The following is a 26,248-nucleotide window of genomic DNA, read 5'->3' as shown; positions in this document are numbered from 1 at the left end:
ATGGAGTTCCTCTCCTCTCCCCTGGACAATGACTGAGGTAGCTTCAGTGGTCACTAAAGGCTGTTGCAGCACCTTCACGAGCGGAAGCCACCTCCCGGGGAGGGCTAGAGGGCCTGGGCAGGGAGGTGGGGGTGCGGTCCTTCCCCCGCTTCCCCGCGTCTGCCGCTCTTGCCTCTAGTGGTGTTCCGTGCCCAGCCTGCTCCCACCAGCTGTGCAGCCCCCGAGCACAGGCCTCTCTTCTCTGCCTCTGAATTGCAACCGTTGGCGGCAGGAGCGGGAAGCATTGTGCGCAGAAACAAAACTGAGTGGTTTTTCCTTTTTCTGAAGGTGGTAATGGTGCAATTAGTGGCTAAGCCATTACCCCTCCTCCCTAGCTCGCCTCCCCTCCTTCCCCTCGGCCTCCCTCCCATTTCTCTCCTGGGAAGAAGTGGCTGCATCAGAGAGCTAACCCCATCATTCTCTCCCACCCCCAACTCCCAGGAAGAGGGGCAGAATTGTGGGAGAGGGGACCCAGATGTCTCCCGGGGCCCCTGGACCTAAAGTAGTGAGTCAGGGACCCGCTAGGGCTGGGGATAACCGACAAGCAGACAACGTGTCCAGCAAGTGAGGTGACCAGTAAGGCAAGCTGAGGCTCAGAGGGGTGGGGTAGAAACAAGGGTTTGGATCCTGGATCCTTTTATCCGACCTGTGCTCACTGTGGGCAAATGCTGGCAAGAGACCTCAGCCTGGTGGGCTGTGAAATGAGCTTGCGTGGAGGAGGTGGGTGTGAAATTCTGAGTCCAAGCTAGTAATGGGGGTGGTCATGGTCCTGCTTTAGACCTTCCTTTTCCTCTTCCAGAAACTAAAAACAGGCCTCATGTTTACATACTTCCCAAAGGCTTCCACAGCCCTTAGCCCACTCCTTCTTCACAACCTTCCTCTGCAGTGGCAGCTTTGTTCTGTTTTGTAGAAAGGGCGCTGGAGGCTCAGAGAGGGGCAGTGACTTTCCCAGGGTCACACAGCTAACAAACGCCAGAGCTGGAGTTGAACTCAGATCCTTGACTCCAGTCCTTTTCCTTCCTAAACCCCCAGGGCTTGGGTGAGATCTTGGGGCCATAGATCTGGCTGCTGCCCTGAAGAATCAAACTTGGCAGGGAAAATGAGAATGAGGAAAAGGGAATGAGGATTTCAGGGCAGGCCCATGGCCACTCCCCTCCATGCCAGGCCATGCTTCCCTCCCCACTGCCCGCCTCTGCCTCTTTCACCTTGACTTAAAGCGCAAGCAGAAACTGGGACGTGAGCCCCAGGAGACCAGATCTCCATGGTCCCACTGGGAACATGGGCTGGAGGAGAGGGGTGGGGATGAGCGGGCAGGCAAGGCAGTTCCCTCCAGAATCCGGATGTCTCCTCTGCATTTGTCCCCCAAGCTAGAGTGCCAGTGTGATGGACAGGGGTAGCAGAGAACGAGAGCAAATGGGGAAGACAGAGACAGAGGCCAAAACAAAATACAGAGGGGAGCAGAGAGATAGTTACAGACTACAGTGATCCACTGGGAGAGAGATCCCCATGAATTAGCCATCTTTTCCTGTAAACCTTAGAACCCGGCTGTTGCCAGGGCAACGGGGCAATACCTGTCTCTCCAGAGGAGATGAAGTTGCTAGGGTAACTGTATCCTGTCTTTCCTGGGGACCATCCCAGAATGTGGCACCCACCGGCCGTTACCATGGCAACTGCCTTTTTGCCCCACTTAATCCCATCCTGTCTGCTACAAGGGACCCACAGTTGGAGGTGGGGGAGGTGGGAAGAGAGAAGATCACTTGTGGATTAAGTTGGTTCTTCTCCCCCTCTCCAGACCCCTCCCTCAGTCCATCACCTCAGGGGGTGCTGGGTCCACCCGCCCTGGGCCCACACAGGCCTGCAGTATTCTGTGTGGTTAGGGCCAGGGCGTCCGGGAGCAGGTTTCGCAGTGGAAGGCAGGCAGGTGTTGGGGAGGCAGTTACCGGGGCAACGGGAACAGGGCGTTTCGGAGGTGGTTGCCATGGGGACCTGGATGCTGACGAAGGCTCGCGAGGCTGTGAGCAGCCACAGTGCCCTGCTCAGAAGCCCCGGGCTCGTCAGTCAAGCTGGTTCTTGGTTCGCGCTCGGCAGCGCAGGCAGGCGAGTGGTCCCCAGTTCCGGGTGCAGAGCAGCAGCGCCCCAGTCCTGGTCCTCCAGCCCCAAGCCTCGCCTGCCCTCCCAGCGCCAGGATGGCCACCATCACCTGCACCCGCTTCACAGAAGAGTACCAGCTCTTCGAGGAACTGGGAAAGTGAGTTGCACCTCAGAGAGTTCTGGAGGGTGCAGGGGGTCAGCGTCACGGGCAGGGGGTGTGCACCTGCGTGCTTCCTGTGTACCCATAGGGAGGAAGTCTGCGTGTGTTTGGGGACGCTTGCCTGTGCAAAGTGCCCGGAGCTGGGTGTAGGCATGTTTGTGGGTGCACAGATGTGCCAAGGCCAGCCAGGTGAGTGTGTGTGTAGGGGTGAAAGGTGGATGGTGCATGCCGGTGCACGCGTGCATGCACACGCTCACACACACACACACACATACATGGGGGCACATGACTGGGCACACACAGGTTTTTAGAAACTCAGGGTTAAAAAGAAATCTTCCCAGGCTGCTAAGTCCAGGGCTGGAACCCCCTGCCGACTTTCTCTTGAGGTGTTCATCTGGCCTCAACTTGGACACCTCTGATGGGAGAGAGTTCACCACCTCCCAGGCAGTCCTTTCTGACTTTAGGCACCAATGGTGACTGTGCAGAGTGGCCAACTTCTCCCTGAAAGCGCATCCCCTCCCCATCTTCCTCCTCCCAACTCCTCTTGGCGTGAGGGCATCGGTACAGCAGGGGTTAATAACCGAGGGACTGGTGAGGCTTCCTGGGTATTGGGAGGTGGGGAGGGGCAATCAGGCAAGTGGGGTGGGGGGGAGCACTACCATTTCAGGGGCTAGTGGTATACGGGCTCTGGTCCCTTGGCAAAGTTGTCCAGCTCCAGAGCTCATTTTATGCCTCTGATGACTGGCGGGGGGAGAAGGGTGGGAGCGTACGGGGGGAAAAGCCCCCTGGGGTGGCCCAGTAAGTCGTGGAGTGTCAGGGAAACACTCTGGCTGCCCCCAGCTAGGTGTGTGGAGGACCCAGGAATGGATCAGGGTAGGGGTATAGTTTGGAGGCAGAGTTTGCCCCTTGGGAAAGCAGCTCCAGCGCCCCGGGTGGTCCTTGCTGTGGCAGCAGGAGTGCAGGGGAGAGGGGCCCTGTGAGCAGATGTGTGCCGGGGTGAGGTCCGGATGTGTGCACCCAGTGCACATTTTGGTGTGTGTTGTGTAAAGACTGACTCTGGGGTACACTTGCGTGCCCCGAGAGGGTAGGCAAGTGTTCACATGTGTGCAGCAGGAGGGGGTTGTGGGGTGTCCTTCGTGTGTAAGGCCGCCAAGAGTGGGTGCGTGCAGGTGGCCCAAGGGGTACCACTGGCTGATTTGCATGGGGGTGAAGGCGTGAATAGGCGTCACTGTGTGTGCCTGAGTGTGGCAGGTCAGAGCTACATGCACGTCAGCAGGCAAACGTGTGTGGGGTCTGGGTGTGTGCAAACGTCCGTGTCTGTGTAAGGCTGTCTATGTCTGTGTAAGGATGCCCGTGTGGGCTTTGGGCACAGTGGTACCTCTCTGAGGTCTGGACACGCACATCCGGGTGTGGATGGGGGGCCACGCACACGGAAAGGTTTATGTGCGTGCGTGTGAGGCCTGGGCCAAAGGCTCGGGTGGGAGTGTGGGTGTTGAAGGCATGTGTGAGCTTATGCTGGTGTCTGCATTTGTGTGGGAGGTGGGCCTGTGGCTGTGTACGAGTAGGCTGCCTGCACACACACTCACATTCACATCCCAGGCTATCCCGACACCCTGAGGTATGCCCTGGAGCCCTGTACAGACACACACCCATGTGCAGATGTGTGCTCACTCTTGTCTGCAGACTTCCTGCGTTTCTGAGTGTGTTTTGAGCTGCTCCAGAGGACTGAAGCTGTCTGCTGAATGTGCGCAGGGCCCCTTCTCAGCCGGGCTCCGGTGCCCACGGGAGCCCAAGGATCCCCTGATTAGCTGGGATCTGCCTTTCAGGGCATGACCAAGGCTCGGCTCTGGGAGGACTGTGTCACAGGGTGCAGTGACATGGAGTTGAGATGTGACTCAGGCACTTAAAGTGAAAATAAAAGTGGTATTTTGCCCCGAGAGGAGATGGATATCATGCAGATTGGGTGCTGTGGGGGCGACTTGGCCCAGGGAGCCTTCGGGAGCCTTCTCAGCCCCACTGCCGGCCAGGACCGGGGCAGGGGCAGGATTTCAGGGGACAGGGAGCCCTGGTGTGGCCACAGGAGGAGAACCGAGGGTGGCAGGCATGGCCAGGCCTTGTCTAATCCGTTTCAGACCTCTCCCTTCTAGAACCATACGGGCTCCTAACCGTTTTTAGGTCTCATATTCCTCCAGGAATCTGACGAAAGTCTAGGTCTGCCTTCTCCAGAAGAAAGCGCAAACCTACGAAATGTCGCATGCATTGTCAGGAGCTTGCAGGACATTAGGAAGGCTGTGATGGGCTTAGGGTTACCGAGAATGAGGCTCCACACCTCTTTTAACCCACGGCTGGGTTAGAAACCCCGGGACATATTACTGAGCGGGTGGGGGTTTTGCTCCGCGCAGCAGCGTTAGGCCAGGCGCCCTGTGGGGCAGGTAGAGGTGAGCCCAGCACACGGCCCAGGCTCTGGATCTCACCATCCGTGGCTCTGCGACAGCGGCCAGACCACAGCCCCCTGTAGTCTGGAGATAAGAAAAAAAAAAAAAAAAAAAAAAGGCTGTGGTGGTGAAATAAGGTGGCACGCGTGAAGATGTGGCCTGGCACCCAGTGCGCCATCAGCAGGGGCTGCTGCTGGAATCATTGTTGCCCTCAAAGTCTGGGCAGGCTGGAGCCCTCGGCCGGGGCCTGCCACATGTTTACCTTCTGTCTGGAGTTTGCCCAGCTTGGGGGAGGGGCCTGACCAAGCTCCTCTTCTGCTGGGAGAAGCGAGGAAGATGCCTGCAGGGCCCGGCCTTGGATGCTTGACCCACAGTCCCTGCCAGCTGGGACACTGCGGTCACCATGCAGGAGCTGAGTCCCTTATTCCAGGAACCTGCTTCAGATCACTGGCAGGGGGCCTTGGAGAGGCAGCTGGGTTGGTCCTGCGAGGGGACATGGGAGCCTTTGGACCTCCCGCAGGGCCCTGGGCTGCCCAGCTGGAGAGGAGGGCGTGTGCCTCTCGAGGGCTTCCTGGCGCCCTACTCGGTGAGGACTGGCTTATGATGCAGGCCTTCTAGGAGCCCAGGATGGGGTGGGCTACAGATGTAAGAGAAGCTGTCTCTCTCCCACCTGGCGGTCAGTCAGCTGGGTGGGGTGCGGTCTGGGCAGAGCTCTCAGCAGAGCCTGTCTTCTGGGAAGACCACGATCGGGGCAAGGGGTCAGGTTCCAGGAGGCCGGGAAAGGAGGATGTCTCTTCCAGCCGTTGACATTCTCTGGGCTTTGGAATCCCACTACTAGGAGAGGTTAGGGAGGCAGAGAATTGCTCTGCAGCCGTCCAGAAAGAGCCTCCGAAGGAGATTTTACTTGAGAGAGGGAGAGGGAGGGAGACTAGAGAGCGAGCACAGCCCACTCTTTCTCTAGAAACTGGGATCTGAAATTGACTCAAGGGTAGTGTTGGGCGGAGGGAGGGGCTCCAGGGGCCAGCCAGGTTGGCAGAGGGACGGACCAGAGCTAGCTCCGGAGCCCCCTGCCCGCTCTTACGCCCTCAGCTGTGTATCAGGAGCTGGGCTTGGGCCGGGCTGACCAGTGGGGGACATGGGGCCTAGAGGCTGCTCCCCACACTGGGGGGCCAGCATCCTGGGTGCTTAGGATCCTGCGTGACATGCAAGCTCTAACGTCTGCCAGTGTGCTCCACAATCCCATCCTTCCCCAGCTGAGCTGTTAGGAGCCTCAATGGGGTAATGTTGGGGAGAGGAAACACCTGGCCATCCATACACCACCCAAAGATGGAGGTACACTTGCATTTTGCTTCGAATAACCTCATATTCACAGTGCTTTGGGGCCGGTGAAGCACCTCTCCAGCCATTAGCTTGTCTCTGAGGGAAGCAGAGGGCTTACTCACCCACCTGCCAGATGAGCAGACCAAGGCTTGAGAAGGTGGAATGGCCGCTGTGCCGGTGTCTGGCACCCGGGACATGGTGGGGAGACGGTTCATGATAGGGACCCCTCTCGCTGCTGTGTCGGGGGAATGCTCCCAGGGAAGAGGGGCCATAACCTTCTGGGTAAGAGAACGCTGAGCTGAGGCTTATGTTCAAACATGATTCCGCCTCAAATTTACCGGGCCACCCTGTGTGGATCCCTGGTCCTTTGTGAGCCCCAACTTTACCATCTGTAAAATGGGGATCAGAATAATTCTGCAGATGCAGAAATGCCCCATGAGAGGTATTGCCCTCCTTAGCTTCCCTCTGTGGGGGACACACATGGGAAATTTCAGACGCAAAGAACATGAGAACTGGAAGGACCGTCCACACTCGCTATTTATAACCTGGATGGTGGGACCAACACCCAGAGAGAAATAGCCCAAGGCCACAGGGAGAGGCAGTGGCAAAGCCAAGGTAGGGGACCAGATCATTCTCAGGGGCCAAAAGCCAAGGATGGGAAGTTGGAGAGGGGGGGGGCAGGTCTTCAAGGTGGGGAGGGGTGACGGGAACAGGGAAAGGGACAGACTTTCCTTCCTCCCCCTCCGAACCATCCGAGCGGCAGGCACGCACATGTTCTGGTGCATGCCGCAGCCCTCCACCCCCGCACAGCCACCCCCACACAGGCTGAGACACACTGACACTCTGCTGAGCCTCCCTCCTGCCCGCCTGCCTCCCTGCACAAGCACACAGTGACACTGCTGCCAGCACCCCTGCAGTCTGGGGCCCCGGCCCTCAGTGGGGTGAGGCCAGAGCCTTGGAATGCAATGCCTGCATCCGGTTACACGCGCACGCGCGCGCACACACACGCACACACCGGTTCCAAGAGGGCATCCAGCCCAGGTCTACCTCCCAGCGCAGGGGGAGCAAGATGATGCGGGCTGCGCTCCTGGGCTCCCCCGCCCTGCCCTTCCCTCTTCTTGTGCAGGCCCCTTTGCCATGGTCCACCCTCTCCAGCATGCATGTGGCCCATGTTGCATTCTGAGCTTCTGAGCTTCTCTGGGGCACAATAGGAAGCCTGCGTCCTTGGCCAGGCTGGCGCAGCCCCCAGAGGCCCAGCCCAGGCCCTCCGGCCCCTCTTGGGGCGTGGCTGGCCCCAAGGCATCAGGTGGGGCCCCTGGAACTTTCCTTGCAGGAGAAGGTTGAGGGCCTTGGGGTCACGTAAAAGGAGAAACATGTCTGTGACTCTTGCCTCTATTTCCTGAGCACACACTCAGTCCCACTCAGAGTACTGGAGTGAGGAGTGCTCCTTTGTCTTACGGATGGGGAACCAAGGCCCAGAGAGGGCCAGGGCCTTGCCCAAGGTCGCACAGGCCAATAGCACACAAGAATAGGGCACGCCAGCCTCTTTCTTGTCTGGTGCTTGGCTCTAGTGTCTCTCTCTGAACTTCTAGAAGGCTTCAGGGTGTGCAGGTGGATGGAGCCTGAGGAGGAAGCAGGCCCTCATCATCCCCCCTGCTTCTGTCCGTTCAGGTCCTCTCTCCAAGGTCTGTGAATATCGTTCTATTTCCCTTTTTGTAACCCATTCAAGAAAACCCATGCACAGCCAAAACAAGGAATATGTTAGGACTTCTGTTGGTTCACTGTTCCCTGTGGCAAACAGAATCTTCTGGTTCCCAGACCTTCTGTGTCCCCCACAAGACTTCTGCTGGGTTGGCATGGGGCAGGCCTGTGGGGTGTGGGACACTGAGTCCCTGGCAGCGGGCGGCTACAGCCCAGGATGGGAGGAGGGAGATGTAAGGTTTCAGTAATACGGTCCTAGAATTTTCTGGCTGCAAAATGCTATAGTCTGTGGGGTTCTGGGCCGAGCTCCTGTAGCGAACTGGGGAGAAGAGAGAGAACACCAAACAAATGGGGCCCCTAGCCCCCACAGCCCCATCTCCTCTGATCTATTTGCCACTTGGAGACCTGCATAGCTGTGTTTTGTTTGTTATTTTAAAAGGGCATCGTTGCTTAAAAAGAAATAACTAAGGGGCGCCTGGGTGGCTCAGTCGGTTAAGCGTCCAACTTCGGCCCAGGTCACGATCTTGCAGTTCGTGGGTTCGAGCCCCATGTCGGGCTCTGTGCTGACAGTTCAGAGCCTGGAGCCTGCTTCAGATTCTGTGTCTCCTTCTCTTTCTGTTCCTCCCCAGTTCATGCTCTGTCTCTCTCTCTCTCAAAAATAAATAAAGATTAGAAAATAATTATAATAATAATAAAAAGAACTAAGAAGAAAGGAAGAGCGGGTTTAAAAATGATCAACAGTTGACTTCACAGATAGGCAAACTGAGGCCCCAAAAGGTGAAGGGATTTGCTTAAAGCACTCGAAGGGGTTATTAAGGAAACAGGATATCCCTTTTGTTTCTCGACAGATCTGACCCCAGCTTTTTAACTGGTCTGGAAATCTAGGAGCCCTCAGAGAATCTCATACGACCCCCCGGCACTTTCCTAGAAAAACGCTTCACTACAACCCACTGCAAGGGTGTATTATTTCTCAAAGATCCCTCTGCCCTAAAGTCCATCTGTGGACCCAAGGTGAGGGCCACCTCTAATCTGAGAATGTGGGGTATTGGAGAGAGCAACCGACAAGGAGTCAGGAGTCCTGGGTTCAAGGGCTTGACCTCAGTTTCTACATCTGTGGAATGGGGAAAAAGTCGACGTCACTGGGAAGATATCACTGGGCACACCAGCTCCTGATGCGGTCACATGTGGCCCACCCCGTGGCCCCTCTGATGGCCAGACATTCTGACTCTGTCTGCTCGGGCATCCATACCCCCAGGCCTTCCTCTCTGCTGAGTGATCAGATCAGCTAACTTGGGCTGTGAGTTACCACCAAGAGGTTCCGGACACTGATGCTCTGACAGATAACGGTTCCTGTTGACCTGGAACTTTCTGGAATCACCCCAGCTCATCTCAGAGAGGTGGAATGCTTAGGTATTTTAACTGAGGGTGAGGAGACTTTCCCGAGGAGACTGGACTTTGATTATGAGTTGCCTGTCACGTAGCATCCAAGCAACATGATGAGTAGCTAGAAACTCGGGACTGGAATTCTGGAGGCAGGAGGGGCTATACAGAAGCAGGTTTCAATCTTGCATGATGGTCAGTGGCTTTTACTATCTGCAGGGGTGGTGGGGTCACAGATCCTTTGTGAAGCTGATGGAAGATATGCATGCTCTGCCCAGGATAATACGCAGACACAGAGTCATTTTGTTTAAATTTTATGTGTGCTCATGACTGCCCAGACCCTCCCCAGAGATCCCAGCTGATGCCCTGGTGGAGGGGCTGGAGGGAGGTGGTAAGAGGACGGTGGAGAGAGAACGGGGAGAAATGATCTGGGGGGAGATGAGCAGGGGAAGGCACTGGCAGCAGGGCAAGGTCCCAGGGAGAGTGCAGCCACCTAGAAACAAAAAGGGAGGTGGGCCAGATGTCTCCTGGTATGGGACAGGCAAGGGGGAGCAGGCCCACTGGGGCTGCAGGGGCGGGGGGGAGGGGCACTGGGTGGGCGGGCCTGGCACAGCTTTTTCCAGGGAGCCCGGGGGTGGGCACCAGATTGTGGTGGGTTCATGGAGTGTGGGAGGTGGAAAGAGGAGGCAGCGGATGTCGGACACTTGTTCTGGAAGTTTGGCAGCAAAGAGGGAGGAAGGAAATGGCCCAAGCTGTTGGGTCGAGAGAGAAGTTCTTGGTTTTCAATTTAAAAATTTGGGGGGGGGGAGCAGAATGGTTATTTATTTTTCCAGAATAAGGGAGACCTGTTGTGTGTTTGAGGAAGCAGCCAGTGAACAGAAGACCCTAGTACTTGTCCGGACCCCTGACAATCAGACCCCCCTAAGGAGTCCAGAGTGGAGGAGGGTGCGGGTTCTGTGACTGTGCTGTTTCCAGAAGGCCCCCAGAAACTGTCTTCTGTCTGCTGAGACCCACGGGCACGCCCTGGGCTCTGGGCAGCTCGGGGTAAAGGTGGGGAGGTTTACTTTAGAGGAAGTTGTCTTGGGTAGCAGGAACCTCTCCCCATCCCTGTGTAGGAGAGACTTCTCCCAAATGGCCCAGGGGGAAGTGTGGCTGCGGGTCCTCATCCCCATCTTTCAAATGGAGAAACTGAGGCCCAGAGGATAAGAAGCTCGTAGCCAAGCTGGGCGAGGGCCCAGGTCTCTCAAGCCCCCCCCTCGAATGCTCCCCGTGCTCACCTGGCTTCAACGTCAGCATTCTGGGCTGGTTCAGGCCAGAGAGAGTGGTGAGCCCCCCGTGGGCTGACAGCCAGCAACTCCCAGGACACCGAGCCTGCCAGGCAGCCAGAAAGCAATTTCCCAGTGTGAATCTTGCTTTTCACGGCCCATTAGCACGTTCCCACATTCTCAGCCATGCTGGACCCACTCTCACCGTGCCCTCTCCATCTGTCTGTTGGAGAGCAGGGCCTCCCTGCCTGCCTGTGCCCCCCACCCCCCGCCCCCACAGGGGCACGCTGCTCTGCCCTGGGGAGCAGCCCTTCCCCTCCTCACCGTGGCCCCCACAACCTCCTCTCCTGACTTCCTCCTTCTCTGAGCTTGGCAAACGGGGTCCATTTTGTTTCTGATGAAGCCAGCTGTTCTCATCACTTCGTAGATAATGATGCCTATAAAAGGCGATGTTTCTTGAGCATTTACTAGACTCCAGGGACTGTGCTAAAGCTATTGCATACCTTATTATCTCATTGAATCCTTGAAACAACTGCACAGGGTGAGTACTATTCCTGGCTACACTTCACAGGGGAGGAAACAGGCTTACTGAGGTTAAGGGGCTTGCTGGTGAGTGGCGGCACCATGATTTGAACTCTGGTTGGTCTGGTTCGGGAATGCCTGTTCTTCTAGAACTTTGTTACCCAACACGGTGGTCACTAGCCACGTATAGCTGTTCGAATGAAATAAAATAAAAAATTCAGTTCTTCAGTCCTCCGAGCCGCATTGCAAGTGCTCTATGAGCATATGAAGCTAGCGGCTGCCGCGTTGGACGACACGGAATATTTGCACCATCCCAGAACATTCCGTTGGACGGTGCTGGTATAGAATATTAAAGATGGAGAGGGCTCTGTGCTATTTCGCCTCATCTACACCCCGACTCCCGTGCTGCAGATAAAGAAGGGGAGGCCTGTGTTGGGGCAGACCCCTGCCCAAGACCTCCCAGCAGGGCTGAGAGCTGCGATTCTGTCCCTTCTGGGTCTGTCTGTCTCACAGACACACCCCTCCCTGACCACGTTCTGTGACCTGCTTTCCCTCCCTCTCAGGACCCCTGGTCACTCCCTTCCACGCTGACCTCCCCATCTTGGCCTCCTCCCCTCTCTGCCCTGTCCTGTTTCCAAGCTCCTGCCCATCGACCTGCCAGCCGGATATGATAATTCCCACTTCACAGGGCTGCTGTGTTCAAGAAGGAGCTTAGTGGTGCACATGCATTTGAAAGGAGGATGCCTTCTGGGTACGTGGGAGGCTGGTGCCCTCTGGACCAGTAGCTCTGAACTGGTTTTGATAAACTCCTCCCTCTGAGCTGCTGCTAAAAGCTATGCATCCTTGCCCCAGAAAAAAATGCACATACCTACTTTCAGAGGCGCAGGATGTCCTTCAGGGGGTACATGGCCCCTGCAGCAGCCCTCCCCATGTTAGAACCTAGTTAGGACCCCCAGCTAGAAGCTGAGACTTACCCCAAAGCTTGGCGCTGTGTTCCAGGAAGGAAGTTTAGCAAATGTGCCTTCTACTGTTTTATAGCTGTGGCTCCTAGGTTCTCAGCTCCTGAGGCAGAGCCCAGGCTCACGCGCCTGTCAAGCCACCCTGCACAGAAGTACATGTGCCAGCCCCTTCAGTGCTGATGTCCGGAGACAGGGCATCTAGGAGGACTCCCGCAGAGGGCAGGAAGGACAGCCCAGTTGGCTGGGAAACTATCACCTGAACCCGTGTGTTCAATGAAAATACAGATCCCCTGTGCCTCTGCCCAGAGGCTCTGATTTGGTAGGTCTGGATGGGGCCTTGGAATATGTATTTTAAAAATATCTCCAGGGGATTCCTGAGCAACCAGTTTGGCAACCATTGGTCTAAGGTCTTTACCTGGAATGGATATTTTTACTTAGTTTTTTTTACTTCTTAATTAGCATTTATTTCTTTAGTGGAGAAATTATGTCTATCCCTCTTTTCCTGTCTTCCTCCCACCACCCTTCCATCCCTCCATCCCTCGCTCCCATATTAATTGAACTCCAGGCTCCAGACCGGACATGGGCTAGATGCTGGTCACTGGGGCAAGACTCCGCCCTGCACCCAGGAGCTTACAGCCTCTCTCCTTCCCTGCCCCCTGATCTCACTGGGGCTCTCCAACCTTTCCCAGAGGGGCCACCTTAAACACTCTGTCCCTTGAGGCTTTTGAGAATCGAGGACTCCAGCTGGGCAGGGACCTGAAGGTCTTTAGGCCCGCCCGCCTGTCTGTCTGTCGTCTCTTTGAGAGATGCGTTGTGCCCTACCTTCTTCAGATGCCTGTTCCTATTCCTAACACCTCCGATGGAAAATCCCCTTCCCCGTCTGGTTTCAGTCCCTCCCACTGCGAATTCAATCCACCTCCTGTTTCTGCAAGTAACATTTATGGAAGCCCTATGGGCAGTAGACATTGGGTTCCCCGGGGCACAGGCACGTGGAGCAGCAAGTGAAAGTCCTGGCCCTCAGGAACTTACCGTCAGGTGGGAGGGACAGGAGGAGCAACCAGCCGTGAACTTGGGCTAGATGGGTGGGTGTGGAGTGCTCTGGGAGCACAGGCCAGGCACCCAGGTCTTGCTGCTTTCCTGGGTGTGTGTGTGTGTGGGGGGGTCGGGGTGGGGGGCAGTGTGGTGCCCACCTCAAGGAAGGTCCATTGCTGTGTGAGACTTTCTACTTGCCCAGGAATTCTGGCCTTCTAGGGCTTTCCTAGAGGTAGCATTTCCTGGTCTCCAGCCCCCTCCTGGCACTTTCTTCCTCATCCCTCCTCAGTCTCCCACCCTCTCCATTCATGCTGCCCAGACGTGAAACCAGTGACACCGGGCCCAGGGTGTACGTAGGGAGGGTGTCTGTGCCAGCCTGCAGGCCTCCTGGGCTTGGACCTACCCGTATGCTGAGGATAGGGCATCAGCGTTGGAGGATGTGGCCACGTCAGGAACCTGGGTGTGGCGGGCTCCCTTGGTGAGGGAGAGCAAATACCAGAGTTCCAGACCTAGCCCTGCCTACAGCTAGCTGCTCGAGTCTTCTACGCTGAGCTCCCAGAGTCTTGAGCTCTACTCCTGACTTAAGGAACCCGACTCTGCATTTCGATAAGACACCCTGGTGATTCACATACACCTTAAAACTGGGATGGGCACCTGGATGGCTGTTGAGCACTGAGGGTTGACCCTTGATTTCATCTCAGCTCTTGATCCCAGGGTCTGGTACCGAACTTTGCGCTGGGCTCCGAGATGAGCGTGAAGCCTGCTTAAGATTTTCTCTCTTTGTCTCCCTCTGCCCCCACCCCCCACCCCGCTTGTGCATGGTCTCTCTCTCTCTTTCTCTCAAATACAAAATACAAAATAAAATAAAATAAAATAAAATAAAATAAAATAAGGAAAACCTGCCCACAGACTTGCTTCTTGCCTTTAGTCTGTGGTTAGGGGGCTAAGGGTGGTGCCTACGGTCAGTGTCCAGCTCCTTAGGGGCAGGGAAGGTTTATCGTCTGTGACATGAAGGAGTTGGACCAGATGACCTTTGTGGGAGGGGGTATGACATAGTTCTTGGCTACAAGATCTAACCCTCAAACTAGTTTTGTTTGGCCAGATTCTCTGTTTAAAAAAATTATTTTCAAGAATAAGGTGCCAGTCTTTAAAAATTGGGAATTTTCACATACATATCCAGACTTCTGGCTTTTCTCAAAAAGTTGAACAATCTGGGACATGGGCCACACTCCACATGGCAGTAATCAATGTCCCCATGCAAGCGCTGAAACTTATCCCTTGCTCCAGATTGTTTCCCAGCCACTGATACTTTAAGGGTCAAGTCTCAGAAGCCTCTTAAAACATGTGAAAAGAGGCTCAGCCTTAATCATATGAGACTCAGATCAAACCTACGCTTAGTTGCCATTTTCCACCTGTCTCACTAGCAAAGACAAAAAAGCTTGATGATACACTGTTGATGTGGGCGAGGGAAAGGGTCCCCTCACATACTAGAGAAAGTAGGTTGGTACAATCTCTAAGATGGATAATCTCTCATTATCTGTTGAAATTACCGATAACACCTACCCTTTGACCAAGGAACACCGTTTCTCAAAGTTTATCCACAGACAGCTGCACACAAGACAAAAGTAATTCTGAGGCACACATAGAAGGTTAGTCATTGTTTGTAATATGGTTTGAACTAACCTAATTGCCCAGTGATAGGGGACTGGCTAGGTAAATTATAGGACAGCCATATGAATAAATAATGAGGAGCTCTTTATGTGACAATTTGTTTTTTGTGTTTTTTAAAGATTTTTAAAATCTTTGTTTATTTTTGAGAGAGAGAAAGAGAGAGAGAGAGAGAGAGAGAGAGAGAGAGAGAGAGAGAGAGATAGCAGGGTAGGGGCAGAGAGAGAAGGAGAGAGAGAATCCCAAGCAGGCTCTACACCTGGTGTGGGGCTCGTGCCCACGAATTGTGGGATCATGACCTGAGCCGAGATCAAGAGTCGGATGCTCAACCAACTGAGCCACCCAGGTACCCCTCTTGTAACATATACAATTTGGAAGGAGTATCTCCAAGATATCTACCGAAAAAAGGTAGGGTGAGGGGGTGCCTGGGTGGCTCAGTCGGTTAAGCATCCGACTCTTGGTTTCTGCTCAGGTCATGATCCCACAGCTTGTGGTTTGGAGGCCCAGGTCGGGCTCTGCGCTGACAGCACAGAGCCTGCTTGGGATTCTCTCTCTCCCTCTCTCTCTCTGCCCCTCCCCTGCTCACCGTCTCCCCCTCTCTTTCTCAAAATACATAAATAGACTTTAAAAAAAAAAAGGAGGGTGCAGAACAGTCTGCAAGTTCCAGTACCTTTGTGTGGGGGAGAGTACTTGTGGACAGCTGCTCAAGGACCTGGTAACACTGGCTGTCCCTGGGGACGGGACCTCGGAGACTGGGGTACAGGGGTGGGAGGGAGTCTTTCCAATCTTTTGAACTTTGAACCATGTTGATATGTTACCTACTCAAAGAATGAAAAAGTAAAATCTTTCAGAGTCCGGGATGCTATGATTCTCACACTACACGATTCTAATGTTTTACAACTTGGAGAGCCCAACTTACTACAACTCTGCAAGGTTCGTCTCTCGTGAGGCCAAGGCCCTGATAATCTGCTCCCAGTGGTTGTCCTGGGTCTCCAGCCCTGCCCCGTCCCCGAGTCAGGCCACAGTTGTCCCCGGGAGCTCCTGCAGCCCCGCAGGAGGTCTCCCTAGCCAGCATGGTGCAGACGCATGGGCTTTGGTCTGTCCCAGCGATGCGTCCCTTGGGCCCTTCCTTACCCCCTGCGCCTTCTCTGTCCTTCCAGGGGAGCCTTCTCGGTGGTGCGCAGGTGTGTGAAGGTGCTGGCTGGCCAGGAGTATGCTGCTAAGATCATCAACACCAAGAAGCTGTCGGCCAGAGGTAGGTAGGAGACCTATGCCTCGCCCGCCCTCTGGGGCTCTTGCTACCCTCTACCCCTTGGGTTAGAGCCAGGACCTGGGTCTGTCCCCCTGGGTGATACTGCAGGAGGGAGCTGCTTCCTCCTGTGGGTATTATGAGCGCAGACCCCTCCATTTTCCTTCCTTCGGGGATCTAGACCGGAGGCCATGGCCTCTCTGCCTCCCACCCAGATGAAGGCAAAGGCTCCAGGTAGGACTTCCTTTCCCTGTTTTTCTGCCACTTGCTCCTTCTCTCATCTCCAGACCTCTGCACCCACCATTCCCTCTGCTGGGACTCCCTCACCTGGCTCCTTACAAGCCTGATCCTTTCTAAATCTTCAGGTCGCAGCTCAATGTCCCATCCTTTGAGAGGCTTCCCTGACCCCCAAATCTGAGGGGTCTCCCCTATTTGATATGTTATTACTGTTTACCTTTGTGGCTTTACCCCAACCTGGACTTATCCCATTGACTGACTTGGTCCCTGATTTCACATCCATCTTGCCTCTTGACTCTAAGCTCCAAGAGGGTAGGGATGGGTCTCAGTCCCTGCTATTTCCAGTACCTAGGATAGCACCCAACACACCCCAGTGCTCTACTAGAGGCCAGCTAACGCCAAGTACATTCTGCTGCAGCCACGCAAATCCACTCTCTTATCCCTAAATTTTCCCTAGAACGGTGGCTCCCCAAACTGTCCTCACCCTGGGACCCCCGGAGAGTTTCCAAAACTCCTGATGCCTGGCTCCTACCCACCGAAGTTGTGATTTAATCTGTGTGAGGTGGGACCTGGGTTTGGAAGAGATCCCTGGGTCATTCCAGTTCGGAAATGGTCCTAGACAAGCAGCATCCGCGTCACCAGGAGATCGTTAGAAAGGCTTCTTGTTTCTAGACTTAAGGAATCAGGATGTGCATTTTAACAAGGTGCACTGGTGATCCGTGTGGACACTAGAACTTGGAAAGCCTGCCCAGGAGCCTTGCTTCTTGCCCTGAGCACGTGGTTAGAGCGGGAAGGGCAGTAACCATGGTCAGTGGGTTGGGGAAGGTTATCTTCAAAACTCCAATTCCTGCTCTGAATGGTGTCTAGCTGCCTTGGGGGTCCCCTGGAGGCGAAGGGAATTCTGTTGGGTGAGGCAGGTGCAGGTGCAGCCTGGGGGACGCCGAGCGAGGGGCTGGCATAGTGTCCAGGGGTTTGCCCGGCATAGGCAGCAGCTGCGTCTGGGCTGGAGCCCAGCAGGTGTGGGGTTCACGGAGGCTGTTACAGGATGTTCACATTGTCCCCCGCAGGCCTCCCAGCGGGCCCCGTGTTGACCGTGTGTTGCTGCCTTTCATCCCCCTGGCTCAATGCTGCTGGGAGCCCAGCGCTTTCTCCTAGTCACTGAGTTCCCCCATAGGCAGCCAGTGTCCTGCTGGGAGAAGAGGCTGGGGGTGTGTGTGTGTGGATTCTCTGAGGGTCCCTGAACCTGCCAGGATGGCACACATTCAGCTTGAAAGCTGGTGTGGAAGGGTGACACCTGTGGAAAGTCTGGAGCCAGAGCCAGGGGCAGGGGTCAGGGCGGGCAGGAAGGCCACAGGAATGCTGGGGTTTGCCTTGCATGCTGTGTGACTAGTGGCACTCTAGTGCCCTCTCTGTGCTTTATGTCTCTAGTGATCAAAGGAGATGTCCCAATCCCTGAGATACAGTGGGGGCAAGATTAGAGCCATGACTCGGGATGGCAAGTTGAGGTAGCTCCAAAATGAGCGAGGGTCAGGAACCAGTGTCTTCCCTTGATGCTGGGGCTCTTGGGCAGTTCACTGCCCTCTCTCTCTCTCTCTCTCTCTCTCTCACACACACACACACACACACACACACACACACTGACAGGAAGAGACAGATGTTTATGGGGGAGAATGGAAAGGGCATTGCCTCTTTTCTGGAAGGTAGAACTAAGCATTCCTCGGGCAGTGTAGACTCTGGGCCGTGCCAGGAGGAAACTGCCAGGCACCCTGTCATTCTCTGGCGATTTGTTGAGGCTCTGAAATCCTTAGAGGAAGGTGGTCCAGGCCTAGGTGAGCATGGAGGGTGGGAGTGGGGAGGTTCTCCGGGGAACCTTCTCAAAGAAGTCTGCCAACTGCCAACGCTCCTGTCCCCAGCGGGAGGGGAGGAGAAGAGCGGCTTTTCACAGGTTTCTTTGTTTGCCACTCATGGTGCCCGGGGTGGGGAGCAGTGTGATGCTGAATATTTGGCAACGTACCCTAAGCTTCTCCTGCTGGCACTCCCGGTGACTTTGGCAGCTCCCCGCAGGGGCCATGCCCACCCTGAGCATCCGTCCTCCCCTGGGCGGGGGCTGTGGCTTCCCCTTCCCCTTCCCCTTCCCCACCAGGGTCAGCCTCTCCTGCTGTTGCATGGCTCCCCAACCCAGGAGATGTTTTCTTGTATGTATTTTAAAACTACTCTTTAAAAAAAAAATGTGTATTTATTTTGAGAGAGAGACAGAAAGAGCGCAGGGGAGAGGCAGGGAGAAAGAGGACAGAGAGAACCTCAAGCAGGCTCCTTGTCAGCGCTAAGCCTGACATGGGGCTCAGATTCACGAACGATGAGATCATGACCTGAGCTGAAATCGAGAGTTGGACGCTTAACCGACTGAGCCACCCAGGCACCCCAAAACTACTCTTTTAAATAAGATACTTATAGTATAAACAGTTCCAAAGAGCCATAAAGACATGGAACAGAAAGTACAAATTTTGCCTGTCCCAAGCCCTGCTGAATCCCCTTGGGAGCGGTTAAAAAAATGCAGCTGCCCTAGTTCTACCCCAGAGGGTTGGATTCAGTAGGTGAGGCCCAGACTCCTATCAGCAGTGATGATAGCTAGTATATGCCGGCGAGAACTCCCTGCCAGGGGCTCCAGATGCTTCCTAGCCCCAGCCTCACCCAGCACACAGAAAAAAATCATTAGGGGTGCCTGGGTGGCTCAGTCGGGTAAGCAGCCGACTCGTGATTTTGGCTCAGGTCACTGTCTCGTAGTTCGTGAGCTCGAGCCCCATGTCGGGCTCTGTGTTGACCATGCTTGGGATCCTCTGTCCCTCCCCCCCCCCCCAAAAAAAATAAGCATTAAAAAAAGAAAAAGAAGAAAAATTCATTAACATTTTAGGGCATGCTGGGCACATGGATGTGGCTGGCACAGCCAGGGGAGACTGACTGGGGTACAGAACCTTCACAGTACCCACTCTCTATTCGAGTGCTGAGGGGTCACTTCCTTGGCTCCCTGGCAACCAGTCCCAGGACGCGGCATGAGCCATTCAGGCTACCCCTGTGGTCCGTGAGGGGAAGTAGGCAGTAAGACACATCTCTCCCGTCTTCCTCATCTTACTCCCCACCCCTGCCTGGCACTGTTGCTCCTTAGGATTATTTCTCTAACCCCCCCAGGATCAGGAACCCTGTTGAGGCCCTACAGAGGGTGGGGGCATTTCCTCTTGCAAGACTCTGAAGTCTATTTTTTCCCCCTGGTTCTTGTCCTGTGCCTCCGGCCAGAGTCCCACTGCTCACCTGCCTGCTGGAGCCCACCCCCTCTGCAGGCACAGACTTCCAGCCTGCCCCCATGCTCTGCTCTGTCTTGCCCTGCCCTTCTGGTGCTATCTGGCCCCAGGAACCTCACCCTGAACCTTACTTCCACTCACCCTTGCCTGCCAAGCTCCTGGGCAAGGTAGGACCCCTTAACCCCAACACCCTGGAGGTCTGCCCCCAGGCAGTGGGGGAGAAGGTTCACAAGGTATTGTAGTGGGCATTGGGGCTAATCCTTCCAGGTACCTGGGCAGGAGGCTTCACCATTGTGGGACTATATTGAGCTGGATGGATTGATTTGTCAATTAATTAATTATAAGAATGGGAGGCGATATACAGTATAGTAATTGTTAACATGGGCTGAAATTCCAGCGCTGCCATTTCTTAGCTATGGGACTTTGGACAAGCTGCTTAGTGGCTCTGGGCCCCGGGAGCACGGCAGCAACTGACAGACAAGGTCTTGCTCTCACCACACCCATTTTCTAAGGGGGAAGACTGAAAATAACACTGAACATATAAATAAACTGGATAACTTCAGGTAGCAAGGAGTGTTATAAAGAAGACAGGGCAGTGGGAAAGTGATGGGGCAAGGGGACACTAAGAAAAGGCACCTCTGAAAAGGTGACGTTGTGCTAGACCTGCCAGGGGAGAAGGAGGCAGTCATAAGAAGACCCAGGAGAAGAGCATTCTAGGCAGAAGGCACGGGGCGAATGCAAAGGCCCTGGGGTGGGAAGGGGCTTGGTGTGCCTGAGGTCAGAAAGGAGGCGGCCACTGTGGCTGTAGCTCCAAGGCCGAGATGAGGCAGGACCCAGCAGAGTCTGGCTGGTTGTTGTGAGGAGTTTGGATTATAAGTACACTAGGGACTGTTGAAGGGTTTGAAGCCAGGGAGTGACAGTAACTAATTCATATTTTAATAAGAGGTTCTTCGCTGCCGAGGACTATTGGCTGCATTAGGGACAGCATCCAGGAGCAGTTCCTCAAAGCTCTGAGTACTAACAAGGCTTGACCACCCTACTGAGTGATTCAAAAAAATTTTTTTTTTAATGTTTATTCATTTTAGAGACAGAAAGACAGAGCACAAGCAGGGGAGGGGCAGAGAGAGCCCAAGGCAGAATCCGAAGCAGGCTCCAGGCTCTGAGCCGCCAGCAAAGAACCCGATGCGGGGCCCGAACCCACGAACCATGAGGTCATGATCCAAGCTTAAGTCGGACACTTAACCGACTGAGCCACCCAGGCACCCCTGAGTGATTTTGATAAAGGGATTGCCCTTTTCATCACTAGGCCTCAGTTTCCTTACCTACATAACAGAGCAAGTCCTCAGAGGTCAAGAGAAACACAGTCCCTACATTCTTCGAGGAATGTTAGAAAATAAAAGCATTTCACAGTTACGAAAACCATTGGAAAACCTATATGTTTACGTAAATTCAACAAATTAATGCTTCTAGCGCTGGAAGTTGCAATGCGGTGTGATCTGGGGATCCCCCTCTTCTGTGTGGGAATCGGCCTGCCCCCACCCTGGAAGATATGAAAGGAGGCTGGGAAGGACGGGGGACCAGGGGAAGCCCCCCAGTGTGCACAACCTCCCCTCCCCCAGCCTGTAGTCCACCTTCAGCTGGGGAGCTGAGCTTACGCTCTATGGAAACAGGATTGGACTTAATTGCTTTGCTGATGAAAAAGCCACATTTCAGTATTGATCTTGGCTTCTTCAGCCCATGGAGAACAGCTGTGATTGCTCTAATAAAGAGGCAGGGGAAAGCGGAGCTGGCTGCCTGGGGACAAGAGCTGGGACTTGCTTCGTCCTTATAATCTTCCTTGGTGCCTGCCTGCCCTGAAGGGGCTATTCAGGGACTGGGTTCTAGTCCTGGCTCTGCCTCTGAGTATCTGCATGAGTTCCCTGGCACGGGCCTCGATTTTCCCATTCAGAAATTGGGGGCAGGTGGAGGTGGTGGCAATGAGTCAGGGTGCGGAGAACAGTATAGTACAGGGTTTTAAAGCTCCTCCCCGGAGTCTGCCTGCCTGGGTACAAAGTGTGGCTCCACTGATCACCACAGTTGTGATTCTGAGCCAGGTATTTAACGTCCCTGTTCCTCTGTCTCCTCCTCTGTAAAGCCAGAACGTGACAGCACCTCCCTCAAAGGGCGGTTGTAAGCACTTGAGATGCATATAGAAGTGCCCTGTAGGGGCGCCTGGGTGGCTCGGTCGGTTAAGTGTCCGACTTCGGCTCAGGTCATGATCTCGCGGTCCGTGAGTTCGAGCCCCGTGTTGGGCTCTGTGCTGACAGCTCAGAGCCTGGAGCCTGTTTCAGATTCTGTGTCTCCCTCTCTCTCTGACCCTCCCCTGTTCATGCTCTGTCTCCCTCTGTCTCAAAAATAAATAAACGTTAAAAAAAAAATTAAAAAAAAAAAGTGCCCTGCACAGCACGGGGCACATAGTAAATCTTGTAGATTTGCTACCGCCTCCCTTTTTGTTGTTGTTGTCGTTGTTGTTTTAAGTTAAGGCGTCAACTACTGAACTGTGAGGAAAGCACCCAAAAGGAGATGGAGACATGCATAAAATGGGGACAGGGATGCCCACAGCACAGGGTCGTTGGGGGGATGGAAGGGGGTCATGGGTATGATTGTTCCCAGCAGTCCCAGAGTCAGTGACTATGGGGGGGAGAGGGGGCAGATTCTGAACAAGTCCTCTCTCCCTGGGGGTTTGGACAAAAGTCCTGGAAAGCAGGTGCAAGAGCTCTGGGTACGCCCCGATGCTGTCACATGCAGGTTCTGTACTGCAGATTCTTTGGGGCTCTCTGTGTCCCTGGTCCGGAGTCCCTTGTAAGGGGGGTGGCCCCTGCAAATTAATACGGTTCTTCTCCTGCAGAGAAAATACAGACTCCTTTAGAAAGGTTCGCCATTCAATGGTTTATTCTTTACTTCAATTATTTCTTGAGCACCTACTATGTGCCAGGCATTTGGGTAGATGCCAGGGTACAACAGAGACCAAGTTTTTGCCCTTAAGGGCACGAGACAAGGTCCCGGTCCATGAGACAAGGTAGGATGTGTTGTCCAGGGGCCCTGAGAACCCAGAGGAGGGGCCCCTACCAGCCTGGCAGTCAGGACAGGCTGCTAGGAGAAAGTGTATCTGAAGACAGGTGGGATGAACGAGTGATGGCCAATGATGGCCGGGCGGGAGGTTGGAAGGGAAAGTTCTAAGCTGAGAGAACCACACGGGTGAAGGCCCCAAGCCCAAGGGAGAGGGTTGTGCAGGGTGGGTCTGGAGGAGTGCCTGTCAGTGGTTCAGTCCCAGCTGGAGCCCCATGGGAGGGGCAAGGCTGGGGGCAGGGCAGGGGCCTGCCCTGGGGAGCCGTTCCGGGCTCAGTGGTTGTGGCTCTGGGAAGTACCTCAGTTGAGAGCCCCGGGAACCAAGGCCCAGGGAGAGGAAGGGACTTCTGAGGCACTGCAACCTGGTCTCTCCCCCTTCTGCTGCATCCCGCTGCCTTCCTGGAGGACCCAGGGCCCCTGCCAGAGAGGCGAGCTTCTCCAGGCAGGGCCCAGGGGCTGCCCTGGCAGGTGCAGATCATAAGAGGCTGTGAAGAGGCAGAGATGGAGTGGGGGAAGGTTCCTCCCTCACCTGGGACTTACCTGGGCATCTGCGTTTCAGACCATCAGAAGCTGGAGCGTGAAGCCCGCATCTGCCGCCTGTTGAAGCACCCCAACATCGGTGAGCTTTGGGGAGGGGGGAGGGGTGTGGGTGGCACCCAGCCCGGTGGGTGTTTGGGGGCTGGGAGGGCAGCTGCTCTCTTCTCTGGGCATCATGGCCCCCGTTATGGGAAAGGGGGTAACTTTAATGGTTTCCACGTTTCTCAGAGACCAGCTTGGTTGAGGGGAAGGTGAAGAAGGGGCCCTTCCTCCCAGCCCACGCAGCTGCCGGCAGCCTCCTTCGGAAAAGCTGTTGCAGGAAAACTCCCGAAGCTCTGAGAGAGACGAAAATAGGCCAGGCTTGGCCTTGACCAGCACGCCCCACTCCCCAAACCTGCCCCATGCTGAGTCAGCCTGGCACTGTGGTTGGGCCGCCTGCCTAGCCCAGCCGCCTGCTTGCCCCCCAGAGGCAGGCTCCAAGGTGGCCCCGGTGCCGGGGTAGACTGAGCCCAGGCCGCCAGGAGAGGCCGGGCCTAGACCACATGTCACTGGCTGGCCTCCCACTTCCCCCTTACATGATTGGGGGGCTGCATCCCTGCCCATCATCGTTCTGAGTTGGGCGGCTGGGGGTGGGGCGTGGGAAGGAAGTGCAGATTCTAGATGGAGTTCTGTCAGGGAATGGCTGTGTGACCTTGGGTGGGAGCCCCTCCCTCTCTGAGCCACTTTCCTCCCCAACTTCACAAGGAAGCACCCTCTGGATCATCTGAGCATCTTGTTAAAAGGTAGATTCTGGTTCAGTGGGTTTGGGGGCGGGGGGGGGGGGCAAGGTTTTGCGTTTCTAACACGCTCCAAGGCGATGCCGAGGCTGCTGGTTCCCAGACCACGCTTTGAGGACTCAGGCCTAGGGGCTCTCTGAGGAATATTCCAATTCTGACAGCCGCCACGCCTTCGCCCATGGGGAGGAAGCATCTCTCTGTGCCCAGAGCCCCAAGGGTTAACTCTCCTGCTGGAGAGAAGCATCTCCATCTGGTATTTATACCCAAAAGGCACCTCCCCTTCCCTGTGCCCAGGGAAGGGGAGCAGAGCCGTGCAAACAGCAGCCAGAGGCTCCAGGGCCAGAATCAGAAGAGGGGCAGCAAGGCAGCTGGTGGGGAGCGAGGCTGGTTGGACCCCCGATCCCCGACCTGCTTGCAGACTCACTGTGCAGCCCTAGGCCGGCTCCTGCCTGGGCGGGGCCTCCACCTCCCCAGCTGTATGACGGACAGGATTGTGAGTGATCTCTGACGATAAAGTCCCACGGTTCTGAGAAAGCCTGTCAGCCCCAGAGGAAGGAGGTGGTGTGTGTGTGTGTGTGTGTGTGTGTGTGTGTGTGTGTGTGTGTAAGGGTGTGTGTAAGGGGGTGTGCTGCAGCTGTCTCAGGTCAACGCTGCCTCCTCTTTGCACCTCCTTCCCCCTCTCATTCCCAGCTGTGCATGGGGAGCAGTAGTCATGGGCTCTGGGGCTGACAGACTGCAGCTGAAATCCTGGGTTTGCTGCTTAATTGCTGTGTGACCCCGGACATGTTGCTTAACCACTCTGAAGCTGGGTTTTCTCAGCTGGAAAATGGAAATGATACCCACCTCATAGGGTTGTGATGATTAGATAGAGCATAGCACAGTGACAGTCCCGAGGTAAGTGCTTTATTATCATGAGACTGCTCCCCTTTTTCCTCAGTCCACACCTTTCCACAAAACCACCTTACCCGAAAATGTAACCTCCACACGATTCTCATTCCTCTGAGCCATCAAGGTGTTTGGTCAACAGTTTGGGGCCCTATGTTTAACATGGCGGTGAAGAGAACGGGGTTTACACGTGGGGTCAAATCCCAGCTCCGCTGTTCACTGGGTGTTTGAGTGTGGGCAGGCTCTGAACTTCTCTGACCCTCGGTATCCTCCTCTGTGAGGGTAATCATGATATCCACCCTCTACAACTGTTGGAGGGTTAAATGGGAAAGTGCAAATAAAGCACTTAGCACAAGCCTGGCACATGGGGAAGTCTCAGAAATGATGGCTGTCACCTTTAATATCGTTGTCATCTTTGAATCATTTACTCCTTCCTTCCTTCACCTGATAGCAAGGGCATCCGAGGCCCCACCGTGTGCCAAGGCCTCTGCTAGGGATGGAGGATGTGCAGAAGAAGTGAGGATGGGGGTGGGGAGGGGGAAAGGAAGGGGCGGGGGTGGCTGATACACAGGGAAGTGGAGAGCCGAGCTGAGACCCAGACCAGGAAGACGCGGGGGAAGAACCCGAGCTATCTTAGGGCTGGAAGGGCCCTGAAGGATGCTACTTCCTGAGCCTCCAAATATCTCACTTCTAAATAGATTATAGATTATAATCTGCCCAAAGAAATGCAAAGAGGTACAGCCGTGGATGCAAAACCCACGAGGCAAGTCCGTGCCTGGAGAAGCTAGATTGAGTCCTAGCCAGCCTGCTTGGTGTCTCTAGCCATGCTTACTGGCTGCTGCCCGTGTGTGGCCGGTGCCCAGCCCCAAGGGGACCAGGTCAGGGAGGCCGTGGCTTAGCACAGGGCGGCCCAACTGTGCCATGCACATGGGACAGTGCCCTACACTCTGTATTACCACCTGCTGGTGGGGCAAACCCCAAAGGCCATCCCAGGGAGTAGGGGACAACCTTAGAGTTTCACAAGTGATTTGGGTGGGCAAGAGAAGGGGGGCTGGTTGATAATGAAGACGATGGTGTTTTCATTTATCAGGTTCTTCCCTGTGCCGGGCACTGTATTGAGGGCTTTACAGTATCATCGATTAACTTCCAAAGCAGGCCAGTAGTGTTACCACTACTGGTAGGAAAGGAGGGTCAGAGAGGTTACCTAATTTGCCCAAAGTTGCACAGCTTATAAGAGGCAGCGCTGGGAGGTGAGCCCAGCAAGATTGACTCCAGAGCCCAGGTTCCCAGCCATTCTCTTTAGCTTCCCAAGTGGACATCAAGAATGTGTTGTCAGGGGGCATTGGATAGGTAAGAAGCACCAGCCTCTAATTTCCAAGGAAAAAGTGGTAACTGTTGGAAATATGAAAGGCATGTCAGAAATTCATGAGCTCAGCTACACAAATGAAAACTAGGTTACAGATCTATTTGATCTATGACAATATTTTTAAAAAGTCAAAAACTGACAGCATAACTCAACGACCACAGTCATGTCAATCTCTACCAGGTGGTGAGACCCTTTCACACCCTGCGGCGGCTCTTGAAAATT

At 54.9% G+C, this 26,248-nt stretch overlaps 1 protein-coding gene across 3 annotated transcripts in view; it reads left to right on the top strand.

Annotated features, from left to right (window-relative positions):
- The first annotated feature begins 2,056 nt into the window (after nt 1-2,056).
- The window catches only part of CAMK2A (calcium/calmodulin dependent protein kinase II alpha), a 61,068-nt gene continuing 36,876 nt past the window's right edge, over nt 2,057-26,248 (top strand). For 2 of the 3 annotated variants that reach the window (XM_058720059.1, XM_058720079.1), the window contains exons 1-3: nt 2,057-2,287; nt 15,733-15,827; nt 23,022-23,081. In XM_058720059.1, coding sequence (XP_058576042.1) covers nt 2,226-2,287; nt 15,733-15,827; nt 23,022-23,081 — 217 coding nt within the window. In that variant the 5' untranslated portion in view covers nt 2,057-2,225. The remainder of the gene's footprint in view (nt 2,288-15,732; nt 15,828-23,021; nt 23,082-26,248) is intronic. The other variant, XM_058720069.1, reaches the window with a different exon arrangement.

This window comes from Neofelis nebulosa, chromosome 1 (assembly GCF_028018385.1).
Source record: "Neofelis nebulosa isolate mNeoNeb1 chromosome 1, mNeoNeb1.pri, whole genome shotgun sequence".
NCBI lineage: Eukaryota > Metazoa > Chordata > Mammalia > Carnivora > Felidae > Neofelis > Neofelis nebulosa.
The sequence above is the reverse complement of the archived record's forward strand: the minus strand, read 5'-3'. Positions and strand labels throughout refer to the sequence as shown.